Source organism: Aptenodytes patagonicus, chromosome 1 (assembly GCF_965638725.1).
Source record: "Aptenodytes patagonicus chromosome 1, bAptPat1.pri.cur, whole genome shotgun sequence".
In the NCBI taxonomy this organism is placed as follows: Eukaryota; Metazoa; Chordata; class Aves; order Sphenisciformes; family Spheniscidae; genus Aptenodytes; species Aptenodytes patagonicus.
Genome location: NC_134949.1, coordinates 54,268,106 through 54,294,241, shown reverse-complemented (window position 1 = coordinate 54,294,241; position 26,136 = coordinate 54,268,106). Strand labels below are relative to the sequence as shown.

Sequence of the window (26,136 nt, the reverse complement as noted above, 5' to 3'; positions counted from 1 at the left end):
GAATTCTCCCTGTGGTTTTAGATCAGCTTAAATATGCAAGCTCTTTTCTCACCCTCATGTTCCATTTTGTGGAAAAAAAATCAAAATGACTTGATAATTCAGAATCCCTTGAGGAGCTGAAAAAATGTGGATATACAAATATTTTTATCCCAAATATAGTAGAACTACATATTCTGAAAACTGAATGGTGGGAAATTCTGAGCGAGAGTCTGTGCACAATCTCAGTGGGTCCACAAGCCACTTTGGACCAAGGAGCTGATTTAGGTAGGGCTCAAAGATAAGATAACTCCTTTAACCTTCTGAAGATGGACACTCAAAAACTGAGGTGCCTAAAAATAAGAATTTTCATTAAAAAATGGGACCTGACTATGTTTTTGTGTGGTAAGATGGAAGCATGCCCAGAGATCACGTTTCTGTCACTTAATTGTCATTTAATTACCAATTGTCACATGAAGCCACCGAGTATACTCTAGCTTTGGATAATGCAAGCTGAAGATCAATATTCCAGAAACTGTTCTTTGGAAGCTTATAGGCCCGTCAGTAACATTGAAGAGTGAATTTCCTTAAAAATTCTTACTGGCAATGTTTATAATAAGTATAGAGCATTTCCACATGTTAATGGTGGTGGAAAAAATGATTGGGTTTAAAAGCACCAATAATGGAGAATACCCCTTCATAAAAATCGTGAGTAGAAAACACCTGCTTTGCAGAGACTTGCAAAGCAGAAAAATTCAAGTATGAAAAAGCAAGAACCTTTCTGGATCTTATTGTACTACGTGTTACGTTTTTACAACATCTATTTGGATTTTTGCATACAAACATTTTTCTGCACTCGGTTAGGCTGGCAGATACAATTTACAAATCTTTGCTTCAAGGAGGCCATCCTACAGATACCACAGAGCCCCGAACTTTTTATCATGTTAAATGCTAAATTCAGAACCTACACAGTGGATCAGCAACCCTGCCTCAGGAAACTCACAGATTTCTGGCTTCCAGATTGAGAATTAAAATGAGAGAATCAAATTATTTTTTATTAAATCTAGTGAGAGTCAATGTAAACTGGATTTTGAAAAATATTCTAAAAAGCCAGATATTTCTTAGAATTTTGTCTTTACTGCAATGGCAATGAAAATAAGTTTCATACATTGAGGCAAATCATAGGAATTCATGAAAAAAGCTTGAAATCTGAGCTTTTGTTTTAAAAATAAAGCTATTTACTGCTTTTCCACAATAATTCCATCTTCTCAGTATAATAACTAGGAAACAGCCATGAAAGTCTTTGTTAGCTTTTGCCGTGGCCCTGAGGGCACCCCCAGCCCTGACTGTCCCTGCCTGGACCCCTGGGGCTCCCTCCACCCTGCCCAGGTCCCAGGACCCCACGCCAGCCCCCCGGGGCCATCAGTCCCTGCCCCAGCGATGCCACAGCAGTGCCGGTCTCCAGCTCTCCACAGCCCTGCCCTGCCCAGCCACAGCCCCGCTGCACCGAGCAAGAAGGTACCCGATGATCAGGGCTGGGGCTGTCCCCAGTGCCCCCCGGCTGCTCTGCTCCTGGCTGTGGCATGGGTACAGGCTGTGAGTAGGCAACAATAGGGAACTCTGGTTTATATCTGACAGTTTATGCAGATCCTTGACACCTCTGCTGTCTAGTTTACAAATTTGGTTTAGGTCAGATGCATCACCTTGTTTTGCAATTTTACACCCAGTGCAATCCCCTATTTTACAGTGTGTGTCTATAGCCATTTTCAGCTTAGTAATTATTGTTTCTAGACTGTCTCTGATAGACTACAGGTAATTTCTGAATATCATGTGGTCAAGAAGAAACTGTTTTATAAAAGACTTATCAGAAATGTTTAGAAAAATGTGTTTAAGACTCTACCCATGAACTATGGTACTTAAATGCAGAATTTAGCTCTGATGCAGTAGAAATGACTTTTAAGTCTTCTATAATAGTAGTGTATTCACACAAAAGTAAATAATGAGATAGTAAATCTTTGTCTTCAGTGGCAGTCTAAGAGATTCAGTAGGGTAAAAGAAAAAAAAAGTAGCTTTAGAGCAAAATGTTTGTTTTAAGTAACTAAATTTAAAAAGAAAAACCCTCTGCTACTGAATGATCACACTTAGCAGTCTACCAAACAGAAAGACACACCAGCTAGCAAAAGTTGCACAAGGCACCTCATGAATAGGGAAATGCTCAGGAAACTCATGTTAGCAAGAAAAAAATATGGGATCTTTAAAAGCATCATTAGCCTTTTTTAATTTTCATTCAGTGCTAACAACAACTGGGAATAAAAGTAGCAATGACTATTCAGAGCAACAACCCTAGAAAGAATATTTAGGCATGTTTATCCTAACTATCTGATATTCACAACAGACTGCAGGTGACAAGACACTCCCCTGGACACATAACAAGCCTTTGCAAATGGGGTTGTACAGTCATAGCAATTCTTTTGTCTTTCCAGAAGAAAATATAGCTGAAGGACATAGAGATTAACTTCCCAACAGCAACTGTGTCTGGTCTGGATAAAGAAAAAACACTGTCTCCAAGGCTGTAAAAGCTGCATCCTTCTCAAATGGCTCGAAAATAATCTATAAATCAGAATATTAATTCTTAAAAGACTCTTTGTTTTATGCTCTTTAGTTTTGAAATTATATTCAAATACTTCAACCAGGAAGCCATGCCATGCATTTTGATTCTTAGCCTGCATAAGAGTTTTCAATCTATTATGGAAAATTCCCACTGAAATTCCAGATTCTTTTGGATTCCAGAGTTCCGTCAGTTGTGGGTGTGGGGGGTGTCTTCTGCTGTTGTTAACAAGAGTAGTATTTCTTCTAGTACAAGTCTTGAGATCATTCTGCAGTTACATTTAAGAAGGGTGGACCAATCAATTCTTAGTCCACAGCACATTACATGTGAAAAGAGATGGTTTCATGCAGTATCTGAGATACGCAGACCTTCAGTTGTTGTGACAAGCTCATCACTTCTGCTCCCAAAAATTACCAGCTGCAAAAATGTGAATATACCCCAACACTTTGGAACAGCTGTAACTTCAAATCCAGTCTTAGATCCCAGACTGCAGCATTTGCACGACATTATTAGTTCACACAGCCATTCAAGGGTGTAAAGAATGGATTAAAGTAACAGGAATCCTAATATTTCTGATTACTTCTGCATAGGAAATATATACTGCTAGAATCCTTAGGCACATAATAATTCAAATCTTACTGTGACTTCTCTGATAGTAAAAGATTTCTTACTGGCCTTCAACAACCCACTGAACTTTCTCAGAGATTTTAGTAATACATACTCACTTATTCAGTTCATCACTCTGTATGTTCCTTCAGTTATAATTTTCAATGCATCTCAATTGATTCTTCTACCATAAACTCAATTTTGCATCCAAGGAATAACTTACTTTCTTGTATTGCATTCAGAATTTCTGAAAAGTCCACATCTGTCTTCTGTATGTCTGGTTTTATCCATATTTGCGTTTCCAGCCGGTTAACCTGCAAATCCTCTCTTCCTTCTGAAGAAATTGAAGACATCGATGGGGTTTGTGACAGTGCGGTAGAAAATCCAGCCAAGGGGCTTTCAGGTGAGGGAACATACACATTGAATAAAGCTACTTAATATTTTCCCCCTGGCAGAACCAATTCTTCTTGAAACCAAGCAGCTTTAGATAGAACATGGACTGATTTAAAACTAACTAGAATGAAACAACAACATTCTCTGCTATCAGCAATGATGCAGAGTCACCACTGGCACGTCCCTCATTCAGGTGAACATGTGCCGCCATGCCATGAGCATCCCCTCACCATACCATCTACAAAACTAACTCCAAAATGTGAAAACACACAAGACGCATTGTTACAAATGACACAGCACTACAGGAACAACCAGGCTAAAATAAAACACACTAACACACAAAGGACGAATTAAGTCTCAAGGCAGAAAACAACCATTAGGACAAAAAGAGCACGGACAGCACGTTTCAGCCACAGGACACCATACGTTCTCACATGCCAAGCCGATGGCATGCCATGGTCTAGGAAGCACTCCAGTACTGCAGTCCATTTCGAAGGGTGTCACACTGGTATGCAATGGTTGCTGTTTAAAAGCACTGCAGAATAAAAACATAGGCTAGCGGGTCACAGCTTCAAACCTATTTGCACATGCAAATAGGCACAAGATTTGCCCATTTCAGTGCTCTTTCAACATGAGCAAAGAAAGGAGGAAGTTTTGAAAACACACCCTTTCCACATAAAGAAAAGTACCTGCATATCAAGAGTCAACAGGAAAAGGTACTGGGCAAACAGGCTTAAGCGGCTGGCTACAGGGTACTCTGATACAGCCAGAGACAAGGAGCGAGTTACTGGGCAAATGGCTGGTTTTTAAAGAGTGGCAGCAAAACCCGACCTTTCACAGAGGCATCTGTTAGAAGTGATGGTCTTGAATAACTAACACAGAGTTAGCAGAGAGCTGCAGCGGTCAGGGAGATATCTGGGAAAGGACTTCACAACAAAAAGGCCATGGTGGAAGAAGAAACCTTCAGGTCATTTAGTCTATTACTGTGCCTTCACTAGTGGCCATTACTCATGCTTTTGATGGAAGCATTTTCCTTCTACAGTCTGCCTATAACAAGCTGGTCTTGTTTTGAATTCCCTCCTAGCTCATTGATCTTCCCCCTTCCCTTGCCAAATGACTATCTCACCACCGCCTTGATGAGAGCTATGAATTATATCGCTGGGCAAAATTACCCAACCCTATTTTAAAGACCTTTCTTCACTTTTTGGAAATACAGATCTCAAAATGGGTATACGTACACCAGCTTTAGCCTTTTTTATTTCCCAATGTTAAAACATTATAAATTCAAACCATCTCATGCTTGCCCCGGCATATTCTTTTGTTCCACAGCAAAGACCCACTGTTAACATCAGAGATGGCTCCCGTTGTAGATTCCTGTAAAGTGAACTGTCATAGCAGCAGCAGGAGTCAGCATTTAATGATGTAGAACAAAGAGAATTTCTTAAGTGAGACAGCTGATTATTCACATAATAGCAGCCTAGGGAAATCTGCAGATGGCCTCAGAGGTGGGAGGCTAGGATTTGTCCCAGAAGAGAATTCTGAGGACAAAGGAAAAATACTGCAGCTGCTGGAAAAGTCATATAAACAACAGGATGGAGGTAGAGAAGTAAGTAACTGACAGCAATTCAGTTAAGCAGCTTTGCAAGTGATATCATTCAGTTTCTTGTTAAATACTCAGCTACCACTTTTAACACATATAATTACATATTTGCATCCTCAAATCCACCTGCATTTCTTCTCCATTTCAACCCTAGTTTGAGCAAAATAACGTCAATACTGACAAATATAAAACAACCCCTCCTCCCCAAAGCCCTCCATCCTTGTTACACCCAAATCACTGCTCCTCAGGACACTCGAAGGTAATAGGATCCCTGCAGCATCTCCAACAGATCTGAGCTAATTGGGCCAGGGAGAGAGGAAGTGACAGCCAGCCAGCAATGGCTGTCCCGAAGTGCTGATGTCAGATGGACTATCTAACCACAGGCCTCTTAATAAAATGAAGCTGTTGGAGAACGTACATATTCAATTTCAAAGCCACTTTTTAATTAATGAAAAATACTGTCTAGAAAGTGGTCAGAAAATGTCCAGCCTAAACCTGACTGTTGTTCAGCCTAACACAGCCTACGAAGCCAAGACAAGTTTTGCTGCATTCAAATCTCCTCTCTCCTGTATTTGACTCATTTGCAGTATGGGGAAGCTTCCAGCAATCCACACAAACGACAGTCTCATATGCTTCTCTGAATCAGAGTAGCCTTAATATCTGGCCTCACTGCACAAGTATCAGACCAACAACATCATCCTCTGATTTCACTCAGAATTGTAGGCATAATCTTCTACCAGTCATTTGTGATTTAATGCATGGCTAATCACAAACTTGCCTTCAACAACACAAGGAGAAAAAGAAATGTATCTGCCGGCATCATAGCTTCTAAATAAGTGGTTGCAGGAACACTTTCTTCTCCCATGATCTTCATGTTGTCAATAAACACTTGAATCAGGGCACATTTGCTTCTACCCTCCTCCCTCTCCCTCAGCACCCACTTTGCAGGAGGGAGTGCTGCATTTTTTAGCTGAGAGAAACAACCCCTATGTGATGGGTCGTGAACTGGCCAAATTAATGTTTGCCGATTTGTTGGTGGACAGAGGTTTTAGCCCAGCAGCTCTTTGGAAAAAGCCACAGTGTTCTCTCCCACGTCCAAAAGATATTTATTTTCTTTATCTTACCACAGATCTCCAGTACAACAAACAAAGATAGTACCTGGTGTCACTGTTGCTATTGAGGGAACGCTAGCCTGGCTCTAAGATTTCCTTCTTGCTTTAGCAGCTGCTGATTTATGCTTTATCAGTGACATGACCCACTGAGTAAACTCTAAGCAATATTGCATTGGAGGTTGGGAGGGAAAGACCCTCTTTCCATAGAAACATGAGAAATAAACAAACACCAATAAAAGTGAAGTAAATGCTAGATTTATCAAATTTTATGTGATTTTATTAAAAGATCAGTCCGAGACTTTTCTCAACTTACTGAGACGTTTTAGTTCAACTGAAGTCATATTTTAAATTAGCTCATGGCATTCACTCTGCTTTACTTGTTGATGCATAAAGTAGTGCATAAAATAGCATACTTTTTCCTTTATTTGTTTTGAAGGGTCTCTACTAATTAGGTTAGGAAAACAAATGAGATTTTAAAAGGCATTTCATTTTTAGAGGCTGAATGAGATGGCTTGTTCTAAACCAGAATTTTAACATACTTCTAAATATTAAAATGATCACATGTATCAGATAAGTGAATTACATAGCAAGGTAGTTAATATGGTACTAATGTTAAACAAGGTCATTCCCACTGCAGTGAGAAAGATTTTGTGTCTGCTTAAAATTAAGAACATACTCAGGTTCTTTGCTGGATGAGGCCTTGTTACATGTGTCCAGTATTTAGCCAATTATCACAATCAGCTTTTTAGACATGAACTTTACAAGCAAAAGTCTATTTTCTTGCACAGTAAACACCTGGAGCCAGATTTTGAAAGCCTGCACATTTTTATACATGTGCTGTGATGTGCAAATCATATTTGTAGATGGATACCCTCACACTGTGGTCTAAAACAGAGCATGAGCACTTGGGTGCACAGAAAAATGTGCATAGTTTTAGTATTTGGCACCAAAATAAAGAATATAAAATTAAGCTGATAGAACAAGTGCTGCTGTTTCTCAATGCGCAATAAAGGGCTCATACTTACTCCATATTTTTTAATGGGCATGTGAGAACAGAGCTGATCTTTGTAATTCACTGAGGCAGCCAGGGCTTCCTGAAGAGTTTTACCATTTACGTTCTGCTCATTGGTCGGAATAGAAATACTTGACCCAGTTGCTTCCTGAAATCACAGTCTCTCTTCTTTGCCCTCCCTCATTTCCAAATAACTCAGCAAGTGAAAACCAATGTTTTGTCTACAGCTCTAGAAGTTTCCATAGAGAAAAATTTACAGCTTCAAAGGATCTTTCTGAAAAGGCAGCTAGCCAGCAACTTCTATCAGTATAGTGAGCTGATTTCTTATTTTTTTAAAAAATCATTTTGGCAGCAAACGTACTTTCACAATGGTTGTACTTCAGCATGGACATTAAATACGAGTAGCAAATAACTAGTATGCCATGTGGGTAGATGCTCCTATCACAGGACCATCTACCTCTAACAGGGCAATATTTAGCAAGAGCAAATGTAATTCTAACATGAGCAGTTTTGTTTTGCTACATTAAGTAGCGCCTGTACTTTCTACAGAGAAGTTGCTCTTTCTCACCAGAGCCTCTTCTTTACAGCAAGCAGAAAGCTGCTGTGCATGGTGCCCTTTTCACTAAAGGCAACCCCAGGTCAACGTGGAGTGAAGGATCACCCCTGCAGGTACATTTTCTACTGGCTTCTCACTGTGAGTGCTAGGCAGGTCGTCTACCCCAAAAGCACAGTTTCAAATGGAAAGTGTTTAAAGCGTTACCTGTATGTGTTAGTCAGGGCTATACACACACATGAAATGCATAGCTTTACTGGTCTCAATTCTGGCATTTCTCATTTCTGTGACAGGAATGAAACAAAATGTACACCGTAGTGGGTCTTCCCAGCATCCATCCCATGACTGGACTGGACAACCCACCTCAATGGATGAAAAACATATTGGTTCAATTATTGCATCAGAAAAAAGAAGCTGTTCTCTCAGTCATAGGATGTATGCAAATATATATTAATACACACATGTCTTCCTAGCAAGATAAAGTTGGCCTGAAAGCAGTGGCTCAGACATAGCTAATTATGTATCATTAGGTGGAAGGCTGACGCGTCTCATAACAAGTCTTTAAAAGAGAGCTGCTTTTGCTACATTGGTCAGAGAGAATCTCAAATTGTTTTCCGTAAGAAATCCTATATCATATTCTGTTTTGTTCCTCACCAACAAGTAAAGTATTGTAATATTCTTTCTGCCTAAGCATTTTTGTCTCCTGCAGCATAAACTGGATGCCAGAGTGTTACTCTGTGCATCAATCTTACCGCAGTGAGTATATTAGATTTATTTTCATATACTGAAAATATTTAATTTCTTGTTGCTGCTCTTAAAACTGTCACATACAATAGTGCAGAGTTCCACACCGGGAAAGTATTGTTGGTAAGATAAAATATCATATAACAATTAAAGAGAAGAAACAGAGGAATAAAGTAGAGTTATAGGAGAAGGAAATACTAAGTATGTTTAAAATACATGTGGTCAGTAGCCACATTCTGAAAACAGAATCCATTTTAATTTATGGGTCTGTAATTACAAAGGTCCAAAATTTAATATCAGCAGGATCATTTGATTTCATTCTGGTCAGCTTCATATTAAACATAAAACATTGGTTCCTCTTGACTAACTCTAGTGTAGATATTGCCTTCCTCAATGGAAATAAAAAAGAGGAAACAAAGAAGAGGACGTTTCAGAGTTTCCTTACAACTCTTTTGTCCAGGCGGCAGGGTTTGTCCTCTCCATGTATAGCTAAGACAGTTCCTGAAAGTACAGGCTGAGTCCACGTAGAAATGAGTTTTGCATCATGAAGGATAAGTCTGTCTTTCAGTGTTTGTTTTCCTCTTGAACAGACATGAAAAGATGCAATATCGGCATTTTTCAAGATCTATTTTTCCCCTCCCCACAGGGATTTAAGATCAAGAATCTCTGGAAATATCAAAAGGTCTTTTGGCAGGTCAGGTTAACACTGATGATCTGCAAGCCACCAGTGCACAGGGCAGTAACACTGGTGAGTCATGCTCCCCTATGGTCCTTGCTCCCCACATGAACTCTACTCACTCATTGAGGCCTCGCTCCCAGCTGAGCCACCGCACACCAGCAAGGTGGCTGCAGGTACACCCATACAAGAGGGCAGTTCCCTCACACCTGCATGGTTTCCCATCAAAAGCCTCACTTAAGTCAGGGCAAAGGCTGCATGTCTTCTTTCACAAGTATCTTCTCAGCACATGATGCAGAAACATATCCTGTGTCCTGCCTCAAGCTGCCCCTTTTCCTCATAGAAGAAAAAGGCTCCGTTTTCAACTTGCAACTCTTTGGCCCACCAGCCCAGCACCTGACTCCTTTCTGGAACAAGACCATTACCTAGAAGCTTTCCTTCTGTCCTTGCTCCTTACCAGTACACTAAGCTTCCTCTACCTTACAGCTTCAACACAATTTCAGATTTCTACAAGGTGGGAGGGGTGTGATGAGTTCCCTTTTTCTTTCATTTTGATGCTTGTTTCCAGTCTTGGTTCCTTTTGAAGATGGCAGTGGGAATAAGGACAGGAAAAGTCATGTGTTTAATTTTCTGTTTCTGAGAACTTGTTGACATATCTGTATATTTAAGATAGTGCAACATATCAGGGTAAGACCAGCTGTCTGCCACATCTGCAGTAGCTTCTGTATGGTGTGGCAGTGCTGGCACATATGCACCTGTAGTGACAAACTGGGAGTATCTTAAAGGCCCCAGTTTTCCCTAATTTGAGGTACTTACTTTTACCTGTGTAGGTCACAGGATTTGCCCCCATCTATCTTCAAAGCACATCCACAGTTTTGGAAGAATTACAAATAATAGGTAATGATACACATCGAAAGAGAGGCCTTTAGAGACTTCTGATTTAAGTCAAAGCACTCCATCATAACAGCATTAATACACAAGACTGAAAAGATTGGGTACCCTGTGGAAATATTTGCAGACCTTTGAAAAACCTCTGACCTGGTAGATTGCCATATATGTCTATAAATACATAAGGACTTGGATATAACTCTTGATAGTCTTAATTGGTTTACCAATTACCTTAAAAAAAGTGTATACTCTGTCACTATTCAGCATAGCTAATCAAATCTTCCACTATGCATAAAACACAATTTATCTTAATGGTTTTCTCACTGATTATGGATAAAATAATGTGTCTGCATGTTAGTGTCCAAGAATCAAAAGCTGAGTGTAAAAGCACAAAAATGCCTTGTTAGTTTTGAAAGTTATTGGAATAAATACATAGGGCTACATCATTTTCCATAAAAAAGTCCAATGAACATTAGGGAAGAAAAAAAAAGAAATTCAAAACCCAAATCATTCTGTTTAGCATGACTAACCTATGCCATAGATGTCTCTGTGCATGGTCATGTCAAGGGTATGGTAATAACAATACTGGCATTATTTTTGAAAGGCAATTTAAAAATAGTTTCCCTTTGTATTGTAATACACTGTAAGGCATGACATATGTTTAATTATGTTAATACAAACTCTTTTCTTATCTTCCAGAAGCAGCAGTAGTGAAGGGGAGATTTCTAAACATCTAATATTACTAACTTATCACAGACTAAGGTATTTTGAAGACGCATGGTGTCCATTCTCTCCTCCATTAAACCCTGGCTGGCATCAGACACAGAGAAGTCCACTCAGCCAATTAATTACAGAGAAGTGGGGAATCCTACATTCAGCGCTTGTTCTCTCTCTCTCTCTCATGCTGTGTATGCCTTTTCCACAGACAACCACAGACAAAATGGATGGATAGCCCTTGGTGCAAAGCCATACCTTGAAAATCTCCTCTACTGTCAAAATAGCCCAAACACCAGGCTGTGGGGACAGGGTCCTGCTAGACCTCTATTCTTGCATTTCTAATTCGGTCACTGCCCAGAATGAACTGTGGGCATGGGGACAGTCAAACCCACCAACACTGTGCTCTTATCATCAAGAGGGAAGCATCTCTTAAGCAGCAAGTTCAAACGGGATGACAGCTGAGGAGACCTGATAATGTCTCACACATGGACAACCACCCAAACCATTGAACCGCTCTGCAAAAGCACACCACCTCTTTCTTCTTTTCCCATCTCTTCTCAGAGGATGCCTCAATGTTCTGAGAGTTGAAAGGACCCAAATGTCCACACAGAAGCCCCGAGCATAGCATGTCACATATTTGTATGCCTAATATTTCCAATTACCTGGCTCTACGTGGCCCCTGTGCAGATCCCTACACAATCAGTAGAGGGACAGTGCTGCATAATGAGCCTTTGGAATTACCCCCTAGAAGCACTTCTTTTCACTGATAATACAAAGAGACAGGGCGCCGAAGTGTGTGCTCTCCTACTGGGAGCAAAGCTATCCTTTTCAAGTGCCACAATGCCTGAGATAGGAATCTCCAGGAGACAGCCTGAAAACGGCACAAAGCCACAGTGTGTAACTAAGCAGAGATATTTCTTCACAGTTGTATATTGCAAATGAGAATCTAGAAAGAAGTCTGAGATCTAAATGGACTGAACAATTCAGCCCATTTCTTGTTACTCTTATTTATATAAAAATGACAGTAGGAATGATTGTCTTTTAGTTCTACTTCTTTCCTCTTACACTGTGAGTGCACGCATAAAAACGTAGCTATCAAAGATCACTATCACATATGTTCAAACATTTGTCCGTGTTTGAAAAATCTAACTACGTTGAATGATAAATCCCTTAGTTACCATCTACGTTTAACAATATCAGGAGTCGTTAGCAGGAAATTCATAAAGAGGAGAGGAAGAAAACATTTGCTGAATAAACTGTTTATTGCAAAAAGCTTGCAATTATTGCAACTTATTGCCCAGTTCTCAAGTCAGCAGTTTACTGATGAGACAAGCAGAAAAGCTGGCTGCACGGGGATAAGAGGCATGACCTAGCAGATAACTTCAGGGCACCAAAGATTTACTTTATTATAACATGGGACATCAAGACAGCTTTTACAAGAAACCAGATGTCTCTTCTAGGTGGATTTTAATGTAACAACCAATTATACAGACTCATGTTATACCATAGCCTATTGCTGCCTTCACAGCCTGAACACATCCTGGTAATTCATTCCTGCAGAAAGTACCACCAGCTAAACCATTTTGGGAACTTCAGCTGTCCTGAGACCGCTGAGGAATGAACGTAGCATAGGAATGTGAACATGGTTATCCTAAAGACAGGATAGCAGAACAGAGGTCTATTCAGCGCAGAATCTTATTTCTGACAGCAGATGCTTAGGCAAAGGGAATATGAACAGGGCAAGCACGTCCAGTCTATCCCCAGTCTGTCCCTTCCAGCTTGCAGAGATTTAGAGATTTCTGGAGTAGAAGGTTTCATCTAGATGATAATGATTCATGGCTACCAATGCCCCTTTCCTCTACAAATCCATTCCTTTTATACGCACTGTCACTTGTGAGCTAACAGGTAGCCATCACATTCCTCCCTCCCCCTTTTACTTGCCTTGTTCCCAGCCTTCGTGAGCTAGTGAGTCTGCTCCTCAGTTACAGTATCATCGTAAGCCCTTAACAACCAGGCTAGGGCCATGAAGCCCAGAAATTCATTGTCACCGCAAAACCTTTCTTATTTTAGTCTCAGACAAGAGCTATCATGCTGACCCCATGAAATATGCCTTCCTGCACAGAAACTAAGCATGGAGCAGTGAATCCCACCCTAGTTTATCACAGGGAGAGGATATGGTTCCAGCCTACCAGTCTGGGTGTGTGGAGACCTAGTTAGGGAGAGGTTAAGATAAATATCATCATTTGTTACAAATCGGAGCTGAAGAATGGAGGCGATATTTATATATTGATTGTGTAAAAATATTGCATCTCAGATTTTTTCTTTGTCTTTGAGAGTACCTCACAAGCAGCAGGAATCCTGTCCCTAATACTGGTGCAGTTGGCCTTTCTTATAAAGCCCTGTCACCTACTATAATTACCAAGACATGCTAAGGAGAAATAGAGCACTTTTCTATTAAAATGCATGGAATAGTTTTGGGCTGTTCATGTAGGATGCCTACCCAAAAGAGATTATTTTCAGTAATTGGCATCACGTAGAGTCTCCTTTGCAAGCAGTAGGACAGCATCTGAATGGCAAGGGTCGTCATTTTCAGGCATTCTGGCAGCACAAAGGGCCTTGAAAGTATGTGCAGTTTTGATGACCTTTAAAACCTTCCAGTTTCATCAAAGTGCAGGTTACTTCTTTATGTCATCAGGTGCTGAATTCCTTTCCTGTGCTAGGTGTGTTCCTAAAGCAAGGTCTAAATAAAGTATTAAACTATAGTGCTATCTCCCTTTTTCTGTTTTAAGTACCCTGAATGTTGTCAGTAATGAAGACCTCAAAAATGCATGTTTTGTGCTCCATTGGGCCTCTGAAGCCTAGCATGGTACAGAACTGCATACCCCAAGGATGCGACTAGCAAATATTGTGCCTCTGTGGAGTTACCCAGCATGCAGAGAACACCTCTGCTTTCCTGAGACATCCAGCCACCCATGGCACAGGGAAGGGCAGCAGTCTGCACGACCCAAAGGGATTTCTCTTCTGGAACAAGGAACGGATCAAAAATGATGCCACCTTTGCTTCGCTGACGCCCTTATGCCTGCTGTCCTTATGCCTGCTGTAAGCTGTGATGTTGAGTTTTATGCAATTATTTTGGGCTTTTGCACTTTTTTGGCACCACAGTATGTTGCATTGGTTGGAATTTCTAGTGGGTTCTGATGCCTTGATGCACTTACCTGTATCACATCTACTCACCTGAGGAGCAAGCTCCCCCTCCCCCCCCCTTTTTTTTTTTTTATTTTAAAGAAAGGTCTGGCTTAATTGTGAGATTTCAGAATGAACCAGCAGGCTTGGTGTTAGGAAAGAGGTCTTGCTATCTTTTGGACTGGAACAAACCTTTTGTCAAAATTAGTAATGCCGTGCAGCCCTTCTGACCCCCCCCCAGTCAAATCCCTTTTCTGATCTTAAAAGCATCTCTGCCAAAGTAGAAGCTAGTTTGTTCCATCTTCTGACAGTCTACTTGCAAGAACCTTTCTTTGGAATATATGAAACATATTTTACATTCAAAATAGAGGCTTACATAATACTAAGCCCCCTTGAAGCAAGAACTATAGAGCTAAGAAAAAGCCACATTTTTCAGTCAAGCATTACAGGAACATAATAACTGATTATTCAAAGTCTCTCTCATTGCTTCTTGAATGATAAGTTATTTTTTAAATAAAATGGGTCATTACTTTCTCAGAAACATTGCAAAATTTTATATATATTGTCTATTTTCTTCAGCAAAAGCTAGAGTGGTCAAGAATTTTCTTAATTGTTTTAAGACAAATATGGTACACTGGTCTCAGGACATTATAACCTTGCCTTGGGATCAGCGATATTCCCTGTTTGGTGCCAAGCCGTGTCTGGCTGCCTGTTCCTATTTTGGACAAGTTTCCCCTTGAAAGGAAACTCTCTGAGGGTGGAATGATTGAGAACATCCACAGAGAGAGGCATTTTGCAGCCTTCGTGAGGCAACTACATGTTGTAAACTAACAACAGCTATGGGAGTCGAAATCTGAAGGTAAGCTGTACTGATTTTAAAGTAACCATACATAATTGATTTCAAGAGTGAATGAAAGATCATTTTACAACAGTAAACAGGAGACTGATCAAAGCAGGAAGGGGAAAAAAAAAAGTCTTTGAAAAGAGATGAGTTTAAAAATACATACTCCCCAGAGAAGTAGAACACCCTCAAAGCCACCACTTAAAGTTATTAATATTATTTTTGAAGCCCCTTGTTGAGGGTGTGCACAGGTCCCAGGTAGGATCAGTACTTGTGTGTGTCATGTGCAGCACAAATTGATACAGAGGGATGCAATTTCTACCTAAATAAAATATTTTTAAATTAAACAAGAGAGTTAGTAGTGAAAATCAGTGCTTTATCCTTTAGCTTTTTTTTTTTTTTTTAACATGCTGTTTGCAAAACTGTTCTCCAAACTGCTAGAATTAACATTTTGGGAGACTTTAGCTTAGGAACAGGAATTTTCAAAGAAGCGGCTTTTGCCCTAGAAAAGTAGTGATGAATGAAATGGGCTGAATGACTAAGCAAAGTAATAGAAGATTTCAGACTCTGCATCATCTGCTAGCTCGTTCAGCTCTTAAGTTCAAAGTACTGCATAATCACCATGTGACGACCTGTCACTCAGCCCAGTGACAAAAGGTCCTCATTGTAATTGAGGCGAACTGTTCTAGTTAGGAGCTTTGCAGAGGCTCCAGAGCACCAATAGTCAGGAGAATGAACTGTCTCTGTGTTCAGCAGGGAGGTATTTCCAGCTCACACTTGAGGTACAGACATGGGAGAAATTTTGTTTGGTGCATCGAACTTGCGTTGTATTGAACACAGGCTGTAGATAAAGAGAAAAGTTAATTATGCAGGCTGGTTTCTTTGACATTAATGACCCTTCTGCACAGGGACGTTTCTTGTAAACATATTTTTTTGTAATATGAAAATTAGCTTAATGAAGGGAATATTAAGCTTTTTTGAAATCTGCTTGCTTTTTCCATGCTTCATTCCACATGGGAGGAAGTTCTATATACACCCAGCAGAAGGCATATTGAAAAAGACTGCTCCCCTAACTAATATTAGACAAGTAAGATAACAGCACTACTGTCAGCATGAATTCAAATTTTCAGGTGAGTTTACATCAGTCATTCCCACAACATGCATATGTTTGCTGCCAAGAAATATTTGCATGACAGAGCTTTCTGGCAGAATTATTTGCAGGAGTTTATTCTTTTAATCTGAGAGAGATGTATGCCACATGTCCTGCCAATCAGCAAAGAAAAGAGAATGTGATTTAACCAACAAATCACATCTAACACAGATCTTCTAAGACCATTCACAACCAAATGTGAACGCTGACAAGCATGTACACATTTTGTGATGAGAAAAGGATATCTTTTGCACAGTAAATTATCATTTTTGAAGGACTTAGTTCTAGCTTCCTTGATGATTCAAAGTTCGTTAAGTTGTGACTAAGCTCATTAAACATACATTTCCTTTTTTCCTTTAATTTTGACTGCCACAGTTTCAAGAACCATGCATTTTTCCTTGCCTCCTAAGTCAGTTGTTCTGTTGGCCAACACCACTAGCTCTTCCTTCTTATTTTCATGCCCAATAACTACAGGCATCAATAAAAATGCTACAGTTTGATGAGCAATAAAAAAAGAAGATCCAAAAGTAAAAGAAAAGCATGCCTAAGGCAAACACATCTTCCTTTAACATTTGTAACGTATCTGTCAAGTACTATTTGTCATAAAGGCAAGAGACTGCCAAAAAAAGATTCTCACTGAATTCCGACGACCCCACTAGACTTCCACTGTAATGCCAGAAACCAGTCCTTTCAGTAGGTGTTTCCTTGCCATTGAACATAAAGTTCTTCCAAATATCATGGATATGCCTATATCATTTCAGGTAGCAAGGAATCTCCATTCCAAAATGTACCGTTCTTTGGCTTTGAAGGAGATATTTTTGAACAGTAAACTCTTGAAAGCAGAAATTTCCAGAATATTTTTATGTGTTTCCTGAAGTGAAGACTCTTTACATATTTACTGAAGTCTGGAAATAAATGATTTCAAAGACAACTCTTCCTGTTGGATGTCTAGATTGCCTGCAGATCTAACTTATACAAGTGATATAAATGAATATCTACATTATTATATATACACTTCTATATAAACTGCAAAACACATTAAGGTTTAACCAGAGGCCTTTACAGGAAGCATAGAGAAAGAAAATCTTGCTGGGGAACCTTTGAATCCCTGTTATTACAAAATGGGTAACAATTGTTAGCAAGCGTTGCGAGTACAGAAGACATAAGATTCCAGAGTTTCACACAATGAAAGAATTCACTTTACTGCTGCTTAAACTTATTAAATAAGGCAATTTTTCCACAGCCAGCAAATTTAATGACTCCTAGAGAAACTAGGTTTGACAAATTCTGCAGAGCCTGAGAATAAAGGAATCCGTCACCACCAGGAAAAAGTAAGGTAACAGTATCCTGATTTGGAATAAAGAGTAACAATGGAAAGAGCAGGCAGAAACCCAGAAACTAAAGTCCTGCTTACTCCATAGCAAAGGTGCAACGCCATCAGAAGTGAGGCAAGCATTTTTTTTGTCCCCAGATTTGCCTAACCCTGACATTGAGGGAACAGACTGGGATGACAGTTTAACCTCCTCTAGGCTTGTTCAGTACTTGGTTCTGCTGCTCTTACAGACAACCTAAATGCTGATTACCATCACTTTCAAAATAAGCCTCCTGTGTGCAACACAGATGCATCGATCATAAACCGACTTCAGGAGAGTTATAACAATTTACAGCAGCCAAAGGTTTGCCCCAAGTGCTTTCAACCCTGTACTTCAGTAGCCTTGTACCTCATTAGCCACAATATACCACAACTGCTCGCATAACTGGGAGATGGTAACTGAAGGTTTCTCAAAATTAAAAATACTGTCCCTCCCTGATTCTGGAAGGAATGCATATTTTCCTTAATATCATTGCATCTAAATTTACCATCTGATTGCTTTACTTGCCTTTGCTTTTCTCCTTTCTAAGAGAAACTTCCCTCATACTGGAGCGCCTGCAAAGGTATCGGGAGTTTTCACCATTAATAGCCATTTTCTTCCACTCATTTCTCCATTTTCCTCTGTGTTTTGTTTCAGTTACTTGATACCTTCTAATCTGCTTAAAATCAGAGCTCAGAAGTTGTGGTTCTACTTGTGGCTGAGCAGTACTTCTTCGCAAGCTTGCTCAAGGCAATTTTTTTTTTTTTTAATAGAGCACATTACAGACAACTTACTGCTCGCTAGCCACTCTAACACCCAGAGTAACAATAGAAGTCATCAGCCTCAGGCTCCTTACCAGCTACAAATAAAACTGGTAGGGAAGCAAGATGAAAAGGAGTGCTGTAACACTGAACAATATCTATAGTTCCTCCTCCTTAGCATGTAGTTACCTATGAACTTCAGTCAAAGGAAACAGCTGTCAATTAAAAAAGAATTAATGATAAATAATAAAAGGTGTCCTTCTGGAAAGGAGAAAAGCAGCCAAGGGAAACAAAGCGGTGTGCAGAAAACAGCAGCAGTATGCTGTTAGATGGAAAAAATACACTCATTTGTAACTGTCATTTTATCAAGGATCTTTTCTTTCCATGGTTCTAGCCTCTCTGATTGATAAGAATCAGAAATGCCATTTTAAGTCCTCAGAATACCTTTCTGTGCAATCTATTATGCTAGACTGTCTTTATGTTCGGAGTATTTCTTAACTGGACAAAGGAAATTTCAGACTGAATATAATGTATACTACTCCCACAGTGAGACCTACTTGATTGTGATAACAGCACTCCAATAGAAGGAAGAACGGAAATTGTATGAACTATTTAAAATTAGACTGAACAAAATCCTGAGGAATTTACTGTGTGCAATAGCAGGACGATAGCTTGGAAAATGGTGGTGTAAGATCTGTTACCTGAGTAATTAATGTAAGTCAGAACATTTTCTCTCTAAAATGCCAAACTATTTATAATGTTTATAATGCCTTAGATAAGGTACTGCCACTGGTCAACTAGTGTATTAGGCTAATTATTTAAAAAGCTACAACTGTTAATTTGTGGCTAAGTAAGAATGAGTAATATATGATTTTAGGTTTAAATTAAAATTTTCTCTTAGGAGTGCTATTTATTACTATTGCTGCCTGACCATACTCTTTCTTAGACTCTACTTGCATGCAGCTCAAATGGTTGTAATTTAACCTGGACACAGAGACAAATTTAGTGTTCTTATATAGAATTAAAAAGTCAGACCCAAATCATAAAAACATTATTTCATACCAGATGAAACAATGACACTGTCATACAACATATTTATAAAAATCTGCATCCTTTAAGGCTCTAGGTACTGTTAACTCCTCTTAACTTCAGTGAAGCTCATAATACTGAATGCCTCCTTGAACGAAGACGCCAAGCATGTTCTCTGTAGGTCATAGATGTTGTTATTGTCTAAAAAGTAGGAAATGATAGACAAAACTAATCTCATATGACTATACTAAAAGCTAAATTCCTCAGAGAATCATCATTCAAATGATGCTCACTAATGAGCTCCATTTTAGGAAACCTCTGGGGTCTACCTAAAAAGGGATCTTTTTCTCAATCAGAAGCCAGCATATGTTGCTTGTACATTATTTAGTATTAAAGCACAGGCCATATCTATCAACACATAGATGTAGAATGTGTAGCAGCTCAAAATGAACATAGTTTTTGTGCATGTTCAAGATACTTTTTTCACAAACTGTGATGCAGGGTTTTTTTGTCAATCTTTTAACATGCTGCAGTCATGATTATGTATCTTTAGCAACATCAACATTTCTGTAGTAGTAATTTCTGTACTTCAAAGAAAAAACACAGAAGCTGAAAAAATAGGACAAACAAGTGAACAGAGGTTCTGAAATAAACAAAGCATATGATTATGACTCACCGTAAATTCTTAATCAATCTATGTTGACAAAGATAATGGTGACTAAATAGTACAGGTGCATGAAACTCATGGCAATAGACCTGCATAGCAACCCACAATAAATAATCTAAATTTTCAACTTCTACAAAAATTAAGCCATTTACTAGATCTGCAAGGTAATGGAAGCACGCTAAGGGTTTGCAGGCAGAACTGTCTGTCTCACACAAATAAGACTGCCCCGCAGCACCCAAGCAGCTGCACACAAGGTGCATCACACCCTTTCCTGGGAAGCAATGCTGGAAGATTATTGAGACCCTTCAATATAGAAGCTACAAAACTGACTTCATGGGCAGCCTTAATTTGCTCTACTCAGGAAAGAAATTTTGAGTTTAGTTTTCACTGTGAAGAATGACTGAACATGGCCAGCACAAATGTACTCCCCTGTTACAAGAAAAGATACTTCTAAAATAGCTCTGGCAATTAACATAACAAGGAATGAACTCATGATGTCAATTAGAATTTGATGGTTCCCAGGAGATTCTGGCTTTCTTTTAAAAAGTTTCATTCTGTTAACCAGTTAACGTATGTTGTAAAATCTCCTTCAGATCTAGAGTTTTTGTTTGCATTCTAGCAGCAAGACATTGATCTATGCCCTGGATTGTGCCTTTGTTCAAAACCAACGTTAGTATCAATTACTGAGTTCCATGGGGGATGCCTGTAGCCTCTAGGGGATTGCCATTAGCTCAGGGCTTATCAAAATTAAACATACGTTAAGGGGATCAGTATTAAAAAACAATAGCCCAAAGCTCTCTCTACATTAACATTTTGGATACCACTACATGTACGTTTTCTTATGATTAAACCTACATTTTTATTTCCCACTTTCAGCTGTCCCAACTGTTGTTACTCCCTATGTTCTATAACTGACAAAAACGTACCAACGTAGACAAAACATCAATCAATAGCTCAGACGATCAACAGACTGGCCTCCATGCAAGCATGATCTGATGCTATTAATACCAGCTTCACAACATCATGGCATATCACGCAAGAAACGGAACTGAAAAAGATGTCAAGCCAAATCTGTTACCTGGCTGATGGGTTTTTGCTTTTCCACCAGTGACTGCTGAAATACTAGATCCAGAAGACGAGGCTTCCATTTTTATTGACCTTCTGACTTGTGGGAGTGGAGGATGCCCGACCACAGGCGGACGCTGTGACACTGGGTAGCTTGCTGCAGTTCTCCTCTGACAGATTTGCACGCGCTTTTCAGCCCCATGAATAGACAAACTTATACCTGACAGGAATAAGAATTAGTACTATTAGATACAAGAGACCAGCGTGGAATAACTAAAATACAAAAATTGCCACAGTTTAAAATGGAGCTGTAACAGTCTGCTTGAAAGGGGGGGAGGGGGAGGAATGATAAAAACATGAATTTTCTATGAAAATGAAAAATGTGAACATCTTTGCTGCTGTGCTGCAGACACCAGAGTCAGCCACACTAATAGATATTTAAATTAATACACAGTCATGGTTTCCTGCATTACTGGCCTGCAGGAGGAATTATCTTCCATTCCTTCAAAAAACCCACACAGCTCACACAGGACAGTATCAATGAGGTAACTACCACAGAGTTTATTAAATGACAGTTTTCTGATTGATGGACTAGATCTTGGCAATAATGGATTCTTTTCTTCTGAGCATTCACAAATGTTAGGAAGTCTCATCATACGGAAAAGATACTTCACTTCAGGTAGTAACTAGCTTTTAAGGAAAAAATAAAGGTCTTTTTTTAGGAAAACAGTAAGGCTACAAGCAAGAATAACATGACCTTAAGTTTGAAAAACAATTCCACTTTCACTAGTCCTGTGAAACATTGCCTACAACACTCGAAATTGTCTTTCACGCCAAACATTCTCAAATTTGTCACATAGCCAATTTTTAAATAGAAATTGTGATGAAAAACAGGCTTTATTTTTCCAAAGAGAAAAGCAATGTTGAAATTTCCTATCTGTCTGTTGTACAGTCTTAGAAAGAAATACTACCTTACAGTAAAAAACGCTGATTCTGACTTCCTTATGTTCACATTGATGCAATTGCTCCAACTTATTGGTCCAATTTGAATTACTCTCAGCATACTCTGGTGAAAACCTTTAGACAATCTCTTTCGGGCAACAAAGCTGAATGATAATTCTACGCTACTGTTTTATGCTTAATTTAATTGTGACTGCTTTTATCAGCAGCCACTCTTTGTTTTAAAAAAAACAAAGGAAAAACCCTAACCAGATATAAACGGGCAAACTGAGAAGCAGATGGAAAAGCAGACCCTAAAAACTGGAAATGTGGATACTGTAAGCACATTGTAAATTGCAGTCACTCAAAATCATTAGACATCATTGATTAGACTGCTCGTTTTTGTGAAAGGAGTCCTGCATTGAAATGTCCAAGAATGCCTTAATGACTCTAGCTTTCAAGTTCCACTGGAAGTCAATGTATGTGAACCTCCAGGTCACAGAAGAGGTTTTGACTCTCTTAAGTCTTAATACACTTCGATCCATAATATACTACCAAGGGGAAGAGCTGCCACTTCTGTAAGCAAATGGTGAAAACAGTGGGGTTGCACACGTGAGGAAAGGCTGTGCAAATTGCTCTCCTTTCAGACGGCTCTGCACATTCAGAATTGAAGCTGCACACTTGCTACCTGACTTTGCTACACTTCACCAGAGCTGATCTCCTGCAGGAAGCGTGAACAGACGAGAACTCTCCTGCAGCAACTGCCCACATACCTCCCGGATACAGGGCTAATGTAACTGCTGGCTGTTTTTAAAGACTATTGAAATCACATCTTCTTTAACACAGACAGCAAATCCCAGTCACCCTATTCAGTTGATTCATCTTGGGAAAGGCAGCGTAGTAATCCATGTGAGCAGAATGACAATGAGCATGCCTGGACAACACATTTCTTTGACCGTGTTAGCCATATAACTTAGCCATAAGGGGCTTCAATGAGAAGCTAAGTCCCAGCTGTAAAACGAGCTCTTTACTTCTTGTGCAGTCACTAGAACCTTGTGATGCTCAAAATATTGTGCAATTATCCCTAAGGTGTTAAAAAATTAACCACAACGGTTTCCTTTCAGCATCACCACTGGTTGTCGTATCATTTAAAACAACCATCTCTCTGAAGCTTACAATGGAGTCAGTAAGTTATTCTACCAACGCTAAACATGAACATGGCATGGGCACATACTTACCAGCTGGATCTCAGTAAGACTGTGCTTTCATTTGGTCACGAAATGAGTGATCTATTTTAGGAACTGGTTCCAAACATAAACTGACTGCTACATTGCTCTGAGGTTCAAGTAAATTGCTTCTTCACATTCCGAAAACAGCCTATAAACTGTTATGCAGCTGTGACTCAGCTTCCTAAACTATTTGTGCAGCACTTATTTTCAGACATCAAAATAAAGGATACTGCAGCCAGATCATTATTCCTAAGGACTGCAAAATTTGCAGATTGATCACACCCCAAATGATGTTCAATCAACAATTTGACTCTGGTTATATGTAACCTTTTGTTTCTTCCACTAGAGTGGTACTATGAAATGATAACACCAAACTACAAGAGGAAGAATGTGCCAGCGTTATTAGAAATTTTACAGATTATTCTTTGGACACATTTAAAAGTGCTCAAAAATTACCATAGTGTACACCAAAGGTGTGTCACCAATATATTCAACATATTTGGGAGTTCTTCACCACGCTCTCCTTGCCACTGCAGTTATTTTCTCCACATAAGACATTCTCTTGACCAGGACAGTGAATTTCCATTATTGCCATGAGAACCAGGTAAAGAACAAAAAATCAAGCGTCCTTGTTTAATTACCATTTCAGATTTTTCCAGAAAGACTTGTTTTTTTTGTGTACGTTTCTTTTGTTAAACTAGAAGTAAATGTCTGCAAAAATGTAAGACTAATTTTGCAGTAAGCTGCGGTATTACCTTGTTTTTATGTGGGCGAAAGTCCTTTTAAAAGAGATATTGGCAGTTGAAAATACATCCCCAGATAACATGCAGAAAAGCAGAGACAAAGGGAGGGGGAATCAGAAGTAGAGAAGCTATTGGGAATAATGCCTGTAGCTTATGGGGGATGAAAACCTGATGAACTATTGGAACTAAGCAGACTCTAGAATAAAATCCCCCTATTCTTCCTGCAAATAACCCACACTGCTGATGAATCCTGGGATCTGTGGGTCAGAGATGTGAGAAAACAGTACAGAGATCTCTGAAGAGTAGACGTTAAAGCTGACATCAGTTACTTTTTGCAGCATTACAATACCCAGACAAGACATCTAGACAGACAAGTTCTCCAGCAGTACACTGCAGACTGATTCTTCAATTAACTATGTTTGATGGAGTTTTTCTCCTGCTTTCAGACTTGGCCATACAGTTGCTGACACCAAAATCCCAGTGCATGCCTGGCTACGTGGCCTCTGACTGCACCTGTCCCTGCAGCATGGTCATTTCTAAGTGACCTTGGCAGCCTCAGTAGCTGGGTACGAGCACACTGGCATGCTCTGACAGGCAGTATAGACACTACAAAACCCAGGAGTTTCTCCTGCCTCTCCCTCTGGCTTAATATAATGGATCACGAGTACCATTTCAACCCAGGGCTGCAGTGCAGAGGCAAGTGAAAGGCTTACATACTGGCCAGTAGCCACAGCCAACTGTTCACTTTGCAGGACTAGCTTCTGGACAGGGCTCAGTCACCTGCACCTGGCTGGCTGCAAACCAAGTATTTCAGAGTGGGAGGTAGAAATTTAGTGTTTTGAAGCTGGATGTGATTTGAGCCTTCAAGTATTATATTTGTCACTCAGCTCTTCTCCTTTCCTGCATGCAGCAAAATTCCTTCTCTGTATTTTCAAATCTTCACATGCCTTTTTCTTCCTTACCTATATTTCTATCTTTTTCTCATACAAGCTTCTTGTCTCCATGAGGAGCTGCTCTTCTTGCTGTCCTTTTGTTCTCCTCTGATGCCTCTGTTTGAGCTTGCAGGATCATGTAAGAGGAACACCTTCACTCCCCTCCTACCAACCCCTCTCAGCTGAGCAGTTTGCCAGCAGGGAAGAGCAGCCTCTATCCTGCTTCTGGCTAACTTTTATTGCTCCCAGCTATGTCTTTTTATTGTAATTTTTTCCAAAGCAGCATTTCTTTTACATTGAGCATATTTTGCCTCTTATAAAGTGGTAGTATGCTTATAACACTAAAGAATTTATAATAGTCCAGATAAATCCTGCATATGAGAACATTAAAAATGGAGTACTAAAGTACTTCCAAGTCAGGAATCAATAAAATCAAACACAAAGAAGAAAAAGGAGGGAGACATTACTAAAAGTAGAAAGCACTGCAGTGTGCCTGCATGCAAAGTTTTATGTGATCATGATATTTGTTTTGTTGGCTCGTCAGATGCTACATTGATGAATGACCACATCCTGCTCTGCTCAGAAGTCACTCTGCCAAGGCACCCGATGGGTCATCTGCTTTGGTCATGTCTTAGCCCTGGCTAGCAGGTGTTGTGCACCATGCACCTCTGCACGGAGCTACACCTGCACCCAGTGGACCTCATCCAGCATGCCTGCCCAATTCGACTGAGCATAGTGCAGTGGCTCTGGTACTGGTGGAGATGGCTCTGGCGCCAAAACTGGGGTCAGCCAGGCACTGTATCCAAATTATTCTGTGCCAGGACTGAGACACCTCTCCACCTTGGGGAGGCACCTCCCTATAGCAGCTGTCAGGTTTGGGTCAGCACCAGTTCTGTTCCACCCTGTACCACTTTGGGGTACAGGCATATATTTATAGGTTCCTTCCTGATGTGTCTTTCTCTAGCCAAAGATAATACAAACATGAATAAGTAATAATAATGCAATGCAGAGTTACAAAGCTGTATAAACAATCCATTAGCTAACAGTGCTTAATTAGTCTCAAGTGCCCTGACCCACCTTGTAGACCTTGTCTGGGATAACAAACTGCTGCTGGCAGGTGCAGTAAGTCCTTTCGGTCTGGTATTATCAGAGTGTCAGTGCTCAGGCTGGAGACAGATTACTCCAGCTATTTCTTTTCTTTATGTGGGTCTTTTATTCTGTTTTAACCCTATGTGGAGGCCTTACGAGCAGAGTGAGCTAGACCCTTTCTTCAAGGCCCTTTTCAGAGTAGAGCAAGTGCAGGGGAGAAGAGATCAAGAAGTGAGGAAGAAAATCTCAGCTGCAGTGTCCTGTAGGGCCA

At 39.8% G+C, this 26,136-nt stretch overlaps 1 protein-coding gene across 4 annotated transcripts in view; it reads right to left on the bottom strand.

Annotated features, from left to right (window-relative positions):
• ANO4 (anoctamin 4) overlaps window positions 1–21,069 on the bottom strand; it is a 150,537-nt gene extending 129,468 nt beyond the window's left edge. For 2 of the 4 annotated variants that reach the window (XM_076335459.1, XM_076335466.1), the window contains exons 1-2: window positions 20,947–21,069; window positions 3,414–3,524 (exon numbers count right to left, since the gene is read on the bottom strand). In XM_076335459.1, the coding sequence (XP_076191574.1) occupies window positions 3,414–3,524; window positions 20,947–21,016 (181 nt within the window). In that variant the 5' untranslated portion in view covers window positions 21,017–21,069. The remainder of the gene's footprint in view (window positions 1–3,413; window positions 3,525–20,946) is intronic. The other 2 variants (XM_076335473.1, XM_076335480.1) reach the window with 1 other exon arrangement.
• Between the last annotated feature and the right edge of the window lie 5,067 nt (window positions 21,070–26,136).